At 40.1% G+C, this 17,204-nt stretch overlaps 1 protein-coding gene across 4 annotated transcripts in view; it reads right to left on the minus strand.

The window, feature by feature from the left end:
- Positions 1-17,204, minus strand: part of pbrm1 (polybromo 1) — a 46,013-nt gene that overhangs the window by 4,646 nt on the left and 24,163 nt on the right. Inside the window, exons 18-27 of one of the 4 annotated variants that reach the window (XM_087273119.1) lie at positions 15,479-15,664; positions 14,670-14,827; positions 14,326-14,580; positions 12,778-12,923; positions 12,307-12,464; positions 9,547-9,730; positions 8,023-8,227; positions 5,941-6,142; positions 4,286-4,351; positions 862-996 (exon numbers count right to left, since the gene is read on the minus strand). In XM_087273119.1, coding sequence (XP_087129245.1) covers positions 862-996; positions 4,286-4,351; positions 5,941-6,142; positions 8,023-8,227; positions 9,547-9,730; positions 12,307-12,464; positions 12,778-12,923; positions 14,326-14,580; positions 14,670-14,827; positions 15,479-15,664 — 1,695 coding nt within the window. Of the gene's footprint in view, positions 1-861; positions 997-4,216; positions 4,352-5,940; positions 6,143-8,022; positions 8,228-9,546; positions 9,731-12,306; positions 12,465-12,777; positions 12,924-14,325; positions 14,581-14,669; positions 14,828-15,478; positions 15,665-17,204 lie in introns of all 4 variants that reach the window. The other 3 variants (XM_087273118.1, XM_087273121.1, XM_087273120.1) reach the window with 3 other exon arrangements.

Here is a 17,204-nt window from a genome sequence, read left to right on the forward strand (position 1 = left end):
CCTATAGTTTTAATGTGTGAACGATCCCTTTAAATTTGACTTTGGAAAAGGTGTAGGAAGTAAACATTACACATTAAATGATGGTTCCTGTAGTTTGAATAGTGTTTTTTTTTGGTGTAAACTATTGCTTTAAATATGACTTTTATAATGTTTCCTAAAGTTTCAATAGAGATTTTAGTGTGAACTAAGAAGTGTGTTCATTTTTGGGTGAACTATCACATTACATTTGTCTTTCTAGGATGATTTCTATAGTTTCAATAATGACTTTTGTGTGAACTGAGGTGTGTTCATCATTGGGAGAACGATACCTTTAAATCTAACTTGAGAAAAGATGTGTAAGAACCATTGTACCATTACAAATTATTTAATTGTTCATAGTGTTTGAATAGTGATTTTTGTGTAAATTATCCCTTTAAATTTGATTTCGGAACAGCTGTAAGAACCATTTAAACATTACAAGTTCTCTGATGGTTCTTAAAGTTTGAATAGTTATTTTAATGTGAACTGAGTGTGTTCATTTTTGGGAGAACTATCCCTTTAAATTTGACTTTGGAAAAGGTGTTAGAACCTTTATTATAAACATTACAAAATCTATGATGGTTCCTACAGTTTCAATAGTGATTTTTGGATGAACTATCCCTTTAAATTTGACTTGAAAAAAAGTATAAGAACCCTAATATTATAAACAATTCAAATTCTATAATGGGTCCTACAGTTTGAATAGTGATTTGTGTGTGAACTGAGGAGTGTGTAGTGCTCATTGGGCCTATGGTTCAGGTAGCCCCTCTTGATAGGATTGAAAAGGCAGACGGGAAGCAACTGCGCATGTGGGAATATGCATAGCGGTGAAGTGCTTCTTACCATGAAATGGCATGCCAGGCAAACCCCACGGGAAGTTTAGGGGTAATGCAGGCAGTCCCATGGGATGTGGAGGCATGTTAATCATGCCAGGCCCCTGACAAGTGAACATGGGTGGCCTGAAACTACCCAGCATGCCTTTGAAATGAGGAAGGCAACAAAACAACACACGCATGCATCAGTAAATCATGCAGTTATGAGAATGAGTTCATGCACTATGTATGAAAAGAAATGAAGACTACTAGTAGGATGTTAGTAGATTTTTCATTCACAATGAAAGATGAAACTCAGAGCATCTGTGCTTAACCTGACCTTAAGGAACCCGTTTCACTGCAGAAAAATCATCTCTGCCATGGCTTTTGTAAAGTCTTCATTGACGGTTTTGTTAATCTGCAAAGCGTCTCCTGTAGTGTTTTGAATTTAAATAATATTTAAGTAAGTCAAACCTGTAATTTATTTGATAGGAAACAGTTAAAATGATTAGACTAAAGGGACTAATAATACTTTAAGTATCAGTCAAAATTAAAGGCGCAGTGTACATTTAACACCCAGTGTCAGTGACACCACAGATCTAACAGATTATAACAGCTTTAACACACCTTTCAAACTTGTGTCACACAAACATTCCGTAATCCACTCAAAACGCTATTAAAACCCATTTTCGGAGCGCAAATTACCGGTTGTAAACAATGTAAACGGAAGTTCTAAACATTCTACCGGAAGACGCTGGTTGCTATGGCGCCCTCTATGCAGCAGCCAAGAAAAAGGTCTGTAATTGTAATGCTGCGTTCACACCAGACGCGGAACGCGCATCGAGCGCGAATGATTTACATGTTAAGTCAATGCAAACGTGCGAATAGACATGCTGCGCAGCGATATGGTGAATGGCGCGGCGCGAATTGAGCGTGTTGCGCGTTTGACGCGAATCACTCGAGTTCGAAAATCTTCAACGGACATTCGCGCCGCGTTAACCAATCAGGAGCTTGCTCTTGTGGGGGCGTGATTGTGACGTGTCGCCTGTTGTCGGTGTTCCAGGGGAAATCCTCCAGCCTTCACTGACAAGAGTTCATCAAACTGGGCTTGGCTCAGTCAGAAGCACCGCTGAAAGCCTCCATCATCCAGGTTCAGTTTCTGGAGGAGATTATGAGCTCACAGAGCTGGATGCACGTCTGAAAGGATGTAGTGGACTCAAACATGACCCTAAACGTATCAACGCTGTTTTTCAATCTTCATAAAGCACATAAACACTGTTATTTTCTTCATAAAATCCATGTTAGCCATTTAGCTATAAAGCTAGAGTCACCGGGCAGACAGAAGCCCTTCCCATCACGCGAATCCACGTCTGTTCTGAAGCGGATTTGACGCGCGAATGAAGTAAGTAACCTCAAATGTTCACGCGGCTATTTATGCGCGAATATCACGATTTATCCGCGCGTTCCACTTCTGGTGTGAACACAGCATAACGAGTAGGGTTGTGAATCTACACTGGTCTCACGGTTTGGTTTGGTTATTATCATGCCATCGATTCGGTTCAATTCGATATCTCGGTGCATTGACGATGCTTTCGATACATAATTAGATTTTTTCTTCACAACACAAGAATTTTTTATTAAAATCTATAAATATACTAATATTTATATATTATTTGTAATACAATTTTGTTCTTTAATACAGCAGTCAGATATATGAACTGTACCTTTAATTTGACCTGCTTAAAGAAAACTCCAACACATGCACATAAGACTGCATGAGCATTTATAGCAATTAAACTCATGTAAATATTATCTCACTTGCTTTTTGAGCGCTGCCACGTGAGGTCTCACACCCCTATGATTGTTTTTTGTCTTTACCTGCTCAACAGAAAGGGCTGCGATTGACTTGAGAAATGAAAGCGCTGTTCACCGATAGCGGGAAGAACGATACACGGTTATCACAGGTAATCCATAATAGACGCAGTGGAGAAAACTTGCACCTCAGGCACGCTCGTGTCTGGATCCACAAGTATCTTTTTAACAGCCAAGAGGAGAGGAAAAGTTACCTCACAAACAGGCCAACGGGTCAAATGTCTAAAGTGAGAGAGAGGTAAAGATAGAGTTTTACAGCATTTCTCCATAGTAGTGAAATAGCGGCCTGTGTGCTGTGCCGCCTTCATTGTAGTAAGAGTGTTATTTACTCGCCCTTGCCACCTTTGCCATAGTATTGCGACATCTTGCATAGGAGATAAATGACGTCAGAACGTAATAACCGGTTATGATCTATTACTGAACCGATATCGATAATTTTGACACCCCTAGTAACGAGTAATGATGCAGCACATAAAAAATCTGTCAGAGTAAAAGTTTTAAACTCATGGAAAATATGTACTGAAGTAAAAGTGGAAGTAGGAGAAAAAAAACAATACTCCTGTAGAGTACAGATACTGCCTTATAGTACTAATGTACAGTAGTGAAGTAGTTCTACTTCGTTGCTTTAAATTAGAGGTCTGCAGCCACGGGGCCCGACCAGATTTTTTGCAGCACGGGAATTAATTTCCGAATAAAGCGCGGGAGGTAACAGGTTTCATTTGGGATGGGAGCGGGCCGTCAAGCAATATCGCTCCCGAGCGAGCAAGCACGCGTATGTAATGTTATGTGTGTGACTGAAACAGCGCGATGCTGTGTTTAGCTTGTTTGTTCATTGCTCTGTGTGTGTGTGTGCATGTATGTATGTATGTGTGTATGTGTGTGTCTGTGTGTGTGCGCGAATTAGAGAGAGAGAGCTTTGTCTGTCTGTGTATGTGTGTGTGTTTATACAGACAGCTTGTTATAGGGTGTCTGGACTGTATAGCTGGGTGGATTTCGATTTTGTTCTCCCCCCTGGTCTTTAGCGGGATCGAGCACGGCGGGTAGAAAATGGGGCGGGTCGGGCAGCGGTACAACAAATGCTGAATATAAGTGGGAGCGGTCGGGTTCGGGCTAAAACCTGGTGGGAGCGTGATTCAAAATTTAGTCCCGCGCAGATCTCTACTTTACATCTCTGTACAGAGGGGCTAATAATTCAGAAAATCTAATAGTTCTGGCTTCAACAGTCGGTTTGTAACCACCTGAGGGTAAGTAAATAATAAACACATTAAAATTTTTGGGTGAACTATCCCTTTAACAACACCCAAGCATGAAAAGGGGTTAGTAAAGTTGTACAGTTCATGCAGTAACTTTTTGATGGATGATGAGAGTACGATGTGTTGAAATCACACTCAAGAGTTTTGGAAAGACAAATGGTGTGATTTGCATATGGGATGGAGAGAGCAGAGATATGAGTGTGTCAGCAGTTGTTCTTTTCATTGCAGCTCTGAGTGTCCTGCACACTTAAGAGGGGTTACCTGCCATAGGAACCAGCCCCATGGGGGTCGGAAGAGGAACTACACCCATGAGCGGCCCTGCTGGAGTACCTGCTCTGGGGGAGCCCTGGTGCGCTCTGTCCCGCTCCTGCTGCTCCGCCACTTTAGCTGCTCGCTCTGAATGACAAGACCAAAACAACAAACCAATCAAGCTGGAGAAAAAGAATTTATGCAGATTAGTGTCCATCAAGGGTATTTTAATAAACAGCATCTTAAATCTTTGAAAGTTTTTAATATTTAGATAAAAAAAACACATATGAATATTTCTGTGTATTTATGTATGTATTGTATCAGCTTTGGATCAAATTACTTATTACAGTGCATCCGGAAAGTATTCATAGCGCTTCACTTTTTCCACATTTGTTTATGTTACAGCCTTATTCCAAAATGGAATAAATTAATTTGTTTTCTCAACATTCTCCACACAATCCCCCATAATGACAATGTGGAAAAAGAGTTTCTGAAATTGTTGCAAATTTATTACAAATAAAAAGCTGAGAAATCACATGTACATGAGTATTCTCAGCCTTTGCTCAACACTTTGTTGATGCACCTTTGGCAGCGATTACAGCCTCAAGTCTTTTTAAATATGATGCCACAAGCTTGGCACACCTGTCTTTGGGAATTTTTGCCCATTCCTCTTTGCAGTACCTCTCAAGCTCTATCAGGTTGGATGGGAAGCGACGGTGTACAGCCATTTTTAGATTTCTCCAGAGATATTCAATATGATTTAGGTCTGGGTTCTGGCTGGGCCACTCAAGGACATTCACTGTGTTGTTGTGAAGCCACTTCATTGATATTTTGGCGGTGTGCTTTGGGTAATTGTTAGCTTCCTTTTAAATCAGCGCATTCACAAGAAGGGGAAGGAAGGTCCCAATTCTCTTTACCTTAAAGGCGTAGGGCTAAGGGAAAGGGGTAGATACCCCTTCAAATGGAGATTTTTCAGGACCAGGACGAGGGGTAAGAAAATTTACAGCATGGCTTCACCCGGAAGTCAGGTGGTGCACAAATTAGTATTTTAAAATTATTTTCTTTATTATAAATTTTTACAACAAACACGTTTTAATACATTCATAACCACGTTCATCTTTAACCGTCATGTTTAAAAATAAAATGCTAAAATAAAAACTGCTAAATTTTGTTATCTATAATCCATAATCATAACTCCTGTATAGGAGTCCCACAACATTCTGACACTCAAATACCCTGTCAGAAAAGTTTAGTGGCTGGGAATGAGCTTTTAAATGTGTTTAAATAGATGAATATGGCCACTGTGTAAATGCACAGTACAGTGATGAGCTTATTGCCACATTAGATCGTTATGATAACATGATATATGCCTTCAGTGATCTCCTGAAGATAAATACAAAAAAATAACACAACTAGAATAACTCCAGCAGTCGCGATCGTCTGATCTCATATGAAGCAAGAGATTGCGATGACATATGATGACGTGTGCAGGTGCTGTAGTGCTGTCCCATTCATTAGTTGTAAATTTTGAAGTCCTTCCCCTTCACACTCGGTTTCAAGGGCCAAGGGAAGGGGTACAAAACTAGAGTTGGGATTGGGCCGAAAGTTCCAGTTAATAAAAATCATTAGTGTTACATTTAGGTCGACACTAAATTTATATGCTATGCTGTTAAGTGTGCAAGTGCATAAATACACAGTGCATAGTGTGCCGTTTGGGATGTAGTGCAAGGCTGTACCTTCATATTCAGCTTTCTTTGTGGCCTCCAGGTTCCTCCACTCGGTGCCCACCAGTCGGCTGAGCTCCCCGAAGGAGAAGTCTGGGTGCTGGGCCTTGATGACGGCTCTCATCTCACTACTGAAGAGGATGTAGCCACTCATGTTGATCTTCCTCTTCGCACCCTCTTTCTTTGAAAGACCCTTAATCGACTTTGGCACAGACTGTTGGCAAAATGAGATTATTCAGGTGCATAGAGTAAAGATAAGCTAATATTTACCACCATAATTCTACAGTTTACATACATTAAGAGTTACAAACCTTTTTTTATTGTTGTAGTATTGCTTGTGGTATGTTTAAAGGGTATCTATGATGCAAAATCAACTTTTAAAGGCTGTTTGAACACAACTTTGTGTAGGTAAAGTGTGTCCACGGTCATATTGGAGTAATAGAAACAAAACAAGTCTCTTTTTTAAATTTTCTGACGTTAAAATAGGATCCAAATCCCAGTGGTTTTGATGCCCCCCACAACGTGATGTAGGAGTGCAGGTTTAGCTCACTGACTTCATTGATAGGAGTATATTAACATGTCTCCTTAGTAACTAATGTTGTCATGATAATGGAATTCGGTAACAATCCATACTGAAATTCCCAACCCAAGCTCATTCTGGAAACGTAGCCCCGCAGACGTTTCTGGAGACGTGGCCGGAGGTACGAGAACGCTGCGGGGGGGTGTGGCGTCGATCCGCTCCTCCTCTTCGCGCTCGCTGGCCGACGGCTCGCCTCCGAGTGGAGGGCTTTCCCGCTGCTACCAGTTTGTCCGCTTAGCTCGCAAGCATTACGTCGGCAGAGTGGAGGCCTGGAGGAGGAGGAGGAGCCGGCCGCGGGGACGAGTGGGATCGGGTCCGGGTAAGAGCGGTTCCAGAACTCAGGTAAGATGAAAAACAGAATCCGAAAAATAAGGGCAAAACGCGGCGGGATCCGAAAACGCGGTCGAAATCAAAGACGAGGGCTTTTGCTTTTTTTTTTCTGGGCGGCTTTTGCAAACCGTCGCTTGGGTTTAGGGAAGGAGGAGGAGGAAGAGGAGGGCGGCCGGGTCGGCTGATCAGCCGGCTGCCTGGTCGATCGTTCGGTCATTCAGCCGACCAGTCGGACGGACGGTCGCTCCACAGCAGCCTCCGGCGGCTCTTCGGGCGAGAACAGCGCGGGCGCGCGCTCCCGAGAGGCGTTCGAGACGCGAAAAAGCTCGCACAGCGGCCTCTCGCAGATCTTCGAAAACAAAAACTGCTCGAATATGTACCTCCCGGGACGTATTTCGCGGTATGCAGAAACGTCCGCGGGGCTACGTTTCCACAATGAGCCCGGGTTGGAAATTCCCCGCTAACATTTGAGAGTATTCCTAAACATCGCTGATTTGCCCTTGTGTTCACGTGCTCAACAGAAATGTCCGTGAATGGCCGTGAAGGCCATCAATTCACCAAACTCAGTGCTGTTTACCGAGTGTAACCACAGATACAGGGACACTGGAGCATTTTAAAGCCATGAAGATCAGTCGATTCATCAGCGTATCGCTCATTTGTCAGCTTATAAACAGACCAGCTGATCTTCATGGCTTTAAAATGCTCCAGTGTCCCTGTATCTGTGGTTACACTCAGTAAACAGCAGTGAGTTTGGTGAACTGATGACTTTCATGGCCAATCACGGTCATTTCTGTTGAGCACGTGAACACAATGGCAAATCAGCGCTGTTTAAGAACGTGCGCATGTATGGAACAGAAAAATTTGACGTTGTTCTCTCTTCTGGCTGCCGATATCAGTCTCACACAATTTCTTTTCCTTTTTCTGAAAGTCTTGATAGCACCATTGTGGAGCTTTTATTGTATTATTTCATCAAATAGGATTGTAAAAAAAAAAATCTGTTGTATTCTCCCATTCACTGCGCTCTAAGTTTATCCAACTATGACTTCCGTTACTGAGAAACCCGGAAATGTGAAACGGGTCTATCCAAAGAGATGGATTGATCAAAAAGCACATGCGATCAATAAACAACCTCAAATTCCTATTGCTCTCGAATAAACAGTGATTGCCACTCAACATCAAATGACCTGCTGTGGAGCGTAATGCAGCATGTCCATGTCTCCGCTCAGCTGTGTCTGTAACTGCGGCATACAGTGAGCATCAGACCCGTCTCCATCATCATCACCCAAATCATCCAGCTCTTCATCCGTCATGTCCGCAAACTTGGCTTCCAACTCTTCGATCTTCTTTTCCAGCAGTGGAGACGGCTCCTTCTGAGGCACGATGAGCTTTCTGATGGACATAGCCAAAAATATTAGTCAAAACATCTCATTTTGGAACAAAAAAAATTATATTATCAGTATACAATGGGGGAAATAAGTATTGAACATGTCATTTTTTTTCAGAAAACATATTTCTTAAGATGCTGTTGACTTGACATTTTCACCAGAAGTTAGTAACAAGCAAAGAAAACAAAACTAATTAGTTTACAAATAAAGTAATTTATAATAAAATTATAATTAAAATTTAATTAAATAATAATAATTTAATATTTATAATTAATATAATTTAATAATTATAATTAAAATTTGTAATAAAATGAAATGACACAGGGAAAAAGTATTGAACACATCAAGAAAGGAAGGTGTAGAAAGGCAGTGAAGGCCCAGACAGCAGCTGAAATCTCTCAGCAGTTCTTCAGCAATCCTCTGCCCTTCCTCAGTGTAAATGAATATCAGCGGCTTCAGTCCAACATCTACATTAGCAGGAGGATGAAGATGAAACCAGGGTGGACATTTCAGCAAGACAATGATCCAAAACACAGACGAGGAGACTCTCAAATGCTTTCAGATAAAGAAAATCAAGCTGTAGAATGGCCCAGCCAATCACCTGAATTGAATCCAATAGAGCAGTGGTCCCCAACCACCGGGCCGCGGGCCGGTACCGGTCCGTGGAACAATTGGTACCGGGCCACATAAGAAATCATAAATTATTTCTGTAGAAAATATTCCCCCCGCGACTTGGTTTCTTCCACTCACCCCCGCCATCTCACGTGAAGTGGACTATGCGAAAATCCACCACGGAGCGGGAAGATAGTAGTGGTTGTTGATAGTTTAAAGTTATAAAAAAGGTATTATAGAGTCCAAATCAGCACAGCATTTAAGGATTGTGCATCTAACGTTATGTGTGCGTGCATCGCTAAGTAAGTACCCGAAATCATTGCAATATCTATCTACATGGAGTTTCACATAATCATACTCATTAGGGCTGTAACATGCCAATGCATACATTTAATTCGGCTATACGGTTGTATTATTGTTAATATGTTCGTCAGTTGAAATGTTTGGCACAGATGTTACGTATTTGATGCATATAAACCTTGATTGAAACATAATCAGACCGCAATAGTGCAACTAACGCATGCGCACTGAGTTGTTCATGATTAACCTGGATGCACCAACGCAGCAGCTGTGTTCACGTGAAGACCCTCCTGTGTCATTTCATGTCACATGGCTGTGTCAACACTTATCAATACTTATTTTCCCCGCTGTATACAATTTTTTTTTTCTTTAGATGAGTCGTTTAGTAGTAGATAGACCAGGTTGACACACCTGAAGTAATAGATTTCATCTTCCACTACTTTGGCGGACAAAGAGAAACGCTTCAGCCCTTTAAACTTCTTCATTTGCTTCTCGCTCTCGATGTAGCGGCTCTCACACAGCAACACGTCCTCCTCCGGCATCTCAGTCGGCCGGCATGACAGGAAATCTTTGAAAGAAGACACTGTACACTTCCCTGAGGAAAAGGAAGAGCAGTCCACAAAAGATTTAAACAAATCACTTCATGTAATAGTAGTTCTTTCATTGTCAATAACCGAGTTTAGAGTCAATATCCTTCAGTCAGTAGCTAGGTTTTCATTTACATATTTTAATGTGCATTTTTTTGATGGAAATGTGTGTAAATTTAAAAAGTCAATCATCTATTTGTTTAGTAGTCAGTGCATTGAACAGGGCATCAGCCATCTCAAGAATCTTCCAGTGTGCTGAAACATTTGTGCCCTGAATTAATTCACACTATGCGCTTTTAAAGGTGCTGTATGTATGTTTTTGACTGCTCTAAAACATAAAAATACCATAATAAGTCTGCAGGTAGTTGAGAAAAATGGTACGTAAACATACTTGTTTATTTGAAAAACAATGCTGAAGTCAGATATTCTGCTTTGAAAATGTGTTTTCCGTGCTGGAACGGCTGTCTTTGTTTTGGTCATTCAACCCGCCCAATACCAGTTAAGCCAATTCAATTTCAGCACCCCGGGTTGCCTTTGTGGAAAACCGCGTATCTCATTCAGTCAGTGAGGAAGGCTCTCAACATATGCGTGAATATGTGAAAATGCGAGCTCCGGTGGACAGTGGAAGCCTCCGAAATGAGATGCAGATTCAGAGTTCCACATGAGGTGGTTATAAATTTGTAAGTAATATAAATATTCCAAACATAAACATTAGGTGAGCAGATTACACTATAACCCTGTGTTCTAACAAAACGCTACATGAGGAGGCGTTTTTTCACAAGACTGAACACCACAGAAATTGAAATACATCCATTCAGAAACACAAAATAGTGCACTCACTGCACTCCAACAATTTTACAGGTTTATAATTAAATAATACATATTAAACCTCTTAACATTATTAAATGTAGATGCTGAATCACTAGATCTAAATGCTGAGTCACAGATCTAAATTTAAATTTTAAACAGTTTATTTTAAGGGTGAAGCAGTGGCGCAGTGGGTGGCACGTTCGCCTCACAGCAAGAAGGTAGCTGGGTCGTTCCTCGGCTCAGTTGGTGTTTCTGTGTGGAGTTTGCATGTTCTCTCTGCGTTCGCGTGGGTTTCCTCCGGGTAATCCGGTTTCCCCCACAGTCCAAAGACATGCGGTACAGGTGAATTGGGTAGGCTAAATTGTCCGTAGTGTATGAGTGTGTGTGTGTATGTGTGGATGTTTTCCAGTGATGGGTTGCGGCTGGAAGGGCATCCGGTGCATAAAAAACTGCTGGATAAGTTGGCGGTTCATTCCACTGTGGCGACCCCAGATTAATAAAGGGACTTAGCCGACAAGAAAATGAATGAACAGTTTATTTTATTTTCAAGATCTGAGGTGAACTATCTGCTGCTGCTTTCAGTAGTATGGCAATAAATGTCATGTAAAATGGCATTCAAACTCACATTATTATTTAACACTGAATAAAGCACATGAAGTCTTTTTGGAACAAGTTCCATATGATAACGACTTTTTTACACCTTCCGGCCGGCCTGTCGTATGGGCCTGTCACACTCATACACTACGGACAATTTAGCTTACCCAGTTCACCAGTAGCATGTCTTTGGACTGTGGGGGATAAAGCACCTGGAGGAAACCCACGCGAACGCAGGGAGAACATGCAAACTCCTCACAGAAATGCCAACTGAGCCGAGGTTCGAACCAGCAAACCAGCGACCTTCTTGCTGTGAGGCGGCAGCACTACCTACTGCGCCAAATTGAAATCTAAAATATTTTTCTAAAATATAAATTTCAGGTGTTTTTTAGGACAAAATACGGAAAATATTGCTTCTATTACATGCCGTTGCTTTTATTTACAACATGACTTAAATATATATATATATATATATATATATATATATATATATATATATATATATATATATATATATATATATATATATATATATATATGTAACAATGCTGAATATTCCTATTGTTAAAAGTGCTGATTGTTATATTGTAAAACAATAAATAAATAATAAAAACTAAGATAAAAACACATATACCACATAAAACCCAGCAGGCTCATCCAAAAATACACGTGATTTTGATTTAACAGATCATGTGATCAAAAAATTAGCACAATGGGACGGCATTAATAGACGAACCATCATTTTGAGCACATTGTAAAACATTTACAATGTTGTTTTGGTCATTTCTGAAATCCCTCAGCCAAAGTCTGTCATTAAAGTGGTTCAGTATTATTGTTGTTATTATTACCGAAAGAACTGTTTTGAGCATCTGCGGACGCAAAGAGCATCTCACGCCTCCAAAGCTCATGGAATTTCATCTTCTGAGGCACAAGTAAATTATTATATAAAAAAGGCCCACGGTGGCTTTTCCTATCGCATCAAATGTCATTTATCTGTTTGATATTGAAGTGGCAATTAAATTCTCTTTGATTAATTTGATAACGATGCTTGATTCACTAATGTTTTAAGCGATATTCCAGTTTGCGTATAACTCTAATTCGCATCTTTGGATAGGAACAGCTATTATTCTTGAAAGCACTCAGGCATACAACTGTAATGATGGAAGCCAGACAGAAATACCTCCGATACAGGTCATAGGGCACGATTCTTCCAGGTTACTGAGAAACACTTCCTTCTTGTAGAACATCTTGGTCGGTTCGTGCTCGGTCTCCTCAGGATGGATGAAAATGGGCCCGAAAAAATAGGCAGCGCCGTCTCGCACCCACATCTTCTCTATCCTATAACAACACAAACCCATTTACATGACAGGAGACACTGTCATGAATGTAAGTTTGAGGGTCCATCACAAACAGGAAGTTATAAATTGAACAAATTTAGCACAGATGTCTGCAATCTGACAGGAATTATATTAATAATAATAACCAAATGGGATTAGGCACATCAGTGACATCAAATGATTGGTTTTTCGTCAAAACTTGCAACTAAATACAACGTTCAAGACACAGAAAACAAGCAGTAGACCATTATATATGTTGTTTGGAACAATAGGACCAACACTTTTATTGACTGGTTTCATCTCTGGTACTCTACCTGCCCACGCGGTTGCGTACGAGCCCATGAGAGCGGATGTAGACACAGTCTCCCACTTTCAGCCAGATGTTGTTGTAGCAGAGCTGCTCATAATACTGGCAGCCCGGTTCTCCATTATTCACCTCCAAAGTGATGTCCTCTTTCTCCTGATGACACATATTGACAATCAAGCAGGTTATATCAGTGGTTCTCAAACGTTTTTCATCAAGTACCACCTCAGAAAAATATTGTCTCTCCAAGTACCACCAAAATGAGCAGTATTGAAATACAGTAGCGCAGTAGGGCCCAGTAAAGAAGCTACAACTCTGCACATTTAAAAAACGTGGCAGATTATATCAGAAATATAGGTTATATGTCATATATGAAATATTATATACATAATTTTAGATTAATTTTGAAATGCGTGTAGCATGTACATGACATATTTCATTCCTCCGCGTACCACTAGAAGGAAGCCTGCGTACCACTAGTGGTACACGTACCACAGTTTGAGAACCTCTGGGTTATATCAAAGTTTGATATACTTTATTTCAGTATATGTTAGGGATGTAACGTATCAGAATTTCACGGTATGGTAATACCTCGGTATGAATGGCACGGTACGGTATTTATTGAATAATTTACAGGAAAAACAAAACTAATGAAAAGACTCGAAAAAAGTGTTTATTTACCTTAGCACTGAACATATCAATGACATACAAATTAGCCATCTATCTGTACGTTTCGAAACAGGAACTTCAATTTTTCAATTTTAATCACAAAAAATTATTAAACCATATAAAAAAATAAAGTTTCAATTTAGTATTGTTGAAAACTCATCACATTCTACATTTAATCACTCACTCACTTAGATTGAGATGAGTTTTTTAAGGAAAATTATTATATAACTATAATCTGGTAAAAGCTGGTATCTTTGGGCATTTACAATGTCCCCTGCAACAGAAAAAAAAACCTCTCATTTGGGACTGAAGTTTCTGGGACAGAGAGATATGATTTAGACAAGGTTGACAGCAGTGGGTGACGTTGTGCATTGTCTTTCCACCACTTGAGAGGACAAGCCATGAGTGAGATAGAGGTCTCTTTGCGGTACAAGTCGATGCCTGCATCAATCTAACAAGTGTGCTGTGTTCTGCAGTTTTTAGTCGTATTCCCCGACTTATATTTCACCACAGTCTGGCAGTGCCTGCATACTGTTTTTTTCTTTGTCTGTCACCTTTTCTCCTTTTTCGTATCTTTTTAGAAAGAAACCGAAATGCTTCCACACATCCGATTTAAAACCCGCTTTAGGTTCGATCATCTCCAGCTTTTTCTTCCCCGCTACTAGCAACAAACTCCATTTCCGCATTACTGGATCTGTAGTGACAACAGACCGCAAAGGATGATGGGAATTGTAGTTCCTGTTACCTCCCGTTCGCTTCATTCGCCTAAGCAAACTTTTCTCAGAAATATAGTTTTATTGAGTCATGCGCCTACGGTAATATTGAAAAAAATTATCATTGTGGTATGACGGTATTTACAATATTGTTACATCCCTAGTATATGTCTTACCTTATCAATTACAGATGGTAAAGCCTTGTCGTCTTCGGTCACTTCAGGAGGCTTTTCACTCTCCTGTTTGGGTGCAAACATGGAGGCCACACGAACCACCGGCAAAGGCACTTCACGAGGAACAAACTTCACCGAGCTCAGCGGCATCGTCCACATCTTGATCTTTTTGAAGGACTTGGTTTTGGCAGAATAGCGAGACTCGCAAACGAAAACATCTTCAGGTCGAAAGCTGTCAGGCTGAAGTTTGAAATACTCCTGAATACGAAAAAAAATCATTAATATTGTTGATGTTTAACAGATATGTAATGATTATGCTAATTTGTTACGCAGATGAATGGTTTTACCTTCACAAACATGACGACGCATTTGCCCAGGATTTTACTGACAGGGATTTTGTTGTAATAGTCGCTTTTGAAAACCTCTTTCTCAAGGAACTTGCGTGTAGCGAGGTGAAATGTTTCGTTGGGTCTGTAGAACCAGCAGCCATAAAGCCAGTTCTCTCCTTCATGAAAACACAGATGCACACAGTTTAACCGCTAGATTATTCTTCAAAATGTTTGAGATTAGTAAGATAAATCACCAGAAAATGAAAATTCCCTTACGCATTTATTCTCTCTCATTTGCTTTTAAACCTCATTCTTCGGTTTAAAGTGCGAATGAAATCCAAACTAACCATACTGATTTTGTTAACGCACATTGGTAGTTTTGGGGTGAACAATTCTTCTGTGCATGTCATTAAGAAAAAAACAATAGTTTGCTCTCATAATCTTTAATTGTAATCTGAAAATCCACTTCCTGTTTGTTTTCAGTTCAATTCTCAGATTTCGTTTCTCTGGGGTATTGGGTGTGGCTAACATACTCAACCACGCCCCTCCAGATATCAGTTTTGACAGTAATTGTGAGCAGGAGGAGTCTGTTAGGTTGTATTAACTCTCCCCAAACCATTTCACACATCTTCCTGAATGAAATGCCTACTTTACCCCATCCAATCAGCTTGCAGTTGAAAAAACTAGCCACGCCCACTGTTTTCCCATTTAATATTCTCTTTCTCTAGGAACTGCATGACAATACGAAAACAAACAGTCTCAGCTTTCACTTCATGTAAACTTTAAACAGAATAAATTAGCAACTGCACTTTCTGTTAATGTAGTACCTGCATCGTCCTGCCAGAGGCGCTCTATGCAGACGATGTGTGGCTGCAGGTTCGGTTCGGTGGGCTCCACATACACATAGTCACCCACATGGTACATGTTGTCCTTAAAGCTGCAGTCCTGGCTGTAGTTGCGCTGCAGGGCTCCCTGCCATCCTCCGCCCGCCGTGTCCTCGCTCTTTTCTGCCTCTGCAGGTCAAATCATTGATAATCAACAGGCATCTGCACCACAACACATTATAACAACTTTAGTTCATAGTTTAAATGTAATCAAAGTTACAGAGGGAGAGTTATCATAGGGTGTAACCTATAATGTAATTGCATATTACACTAGTATTAAAGAGACGGTTCACCTAAAAATTCTAATTTACTCCATATTTACTCACCCTCAACTGATTTCAAATTTTTACGAGATTGTTGGACACAAGAGAAGATATTATGGAAAATGTTAGGAACCTCAAATCAATAACTTCCATAGTAGGAGAAACAAATACAATGGAAGTCAATGGTTACAGCTTTCCAACATTTTTCATAACATCTTCTTTTGTGTTACATAAAACTCAAACATGTTCACGACAAGTAAATGATGACAACATTTTTTGTTTTAGGTTAGCTATTCATTTAATGACCACTTAAAAACAAAAACTGCTTTAAACGTCGTTATACTCCTTTAGACTTTAAAGGGGTCATGAAGTGAGAAAACTAAATTTCCTTGATCTTAAGACATAAGAGAGGTCACATTACTATAAAAACATCCTGTAAGTTTTGGAGCTCAATTCTTTGTCCTTACTCTAAATTCAGCTCATAATGGAGGCAGTCTGCCAAAACGGCAGGAAATGGAATGTTCTACAATATGATGTAATAAGGTGATTAAGCCCCGCCTCTGCAGAAGATTGACACCTACTTCCAGTTTACCGCCTCTTCAGTCTTGTTAATATGCAAAACTGTTAGCCAATCACAGCAGTGGGCGTTTACTTCAGAGTCTACAATCCACTACGGCAACGAGTTGTTAAAGACATCACAGAAAATAGCCAAATTACTTTTAAATTATGTTTTTGTAATGTGAAATACTTAATAACATTATTAGTGGACCTCAGAGAAGAGTACAAATAAAAACATAAGGTATTTAAAAATGTAATGACATCAAAGTGAGTATACTATAATAGGGTGTAACCACAAAATACAAATAAATTGCATATTACACTAGTATTAATAGGACAGTTCACACAAAAGTGTATTCACTCACTATTTACTCACCCTCAATCTATTCCAAATCTGTGTTAGTTTTTTAAACACAAAAGTGTTAGAAATCTCAAATCAATAGCTGCGTCCCAAATGGCACACTATACACTATGCACTCATGCACTATGTACTTATGCACTTACACACTCAACAGGATAGTACATGTATGTAGTGGCGTCCCAAATGGCACACTAATGTTTTTTTACTAAGCGGAAATTCAAACCGTTTCCCTGATGACGTTTGACATTTGCCAAATCAGTGAAATAAACGACAGAATTATCAAATATTACCTGCCGTGAGTGTTGCCGCATTCACCATCGGGAGGCGCTATAATCACTCTCGTAGAAGAATTTTGTTCTCACCATCCAAAATAAATAAAGTTATTCAACATGTGCGTCCGATAGCTCTGCCTCTTCCGCTACGTAAGCAAACCTGCGGTCGTTGAGTGCGTGAAGTGTCCATCATTTCACACTTCATTTTAGCGGCT

This window comes from Danio rerio, chromosome 11 (assembly GCF_052040795.2).
Source record: "Danio rerio strain M-AB ecotype USA chromosome 11, GRCz13ab, whole genome shotgun sequence".
In the NCBI taxonomy this organism is placed as follows: Eukaryota; Metazoa; Chordata; class Actinopteri; order Cypriniformes; family Danionidae; genus Danio; species Danio rerio.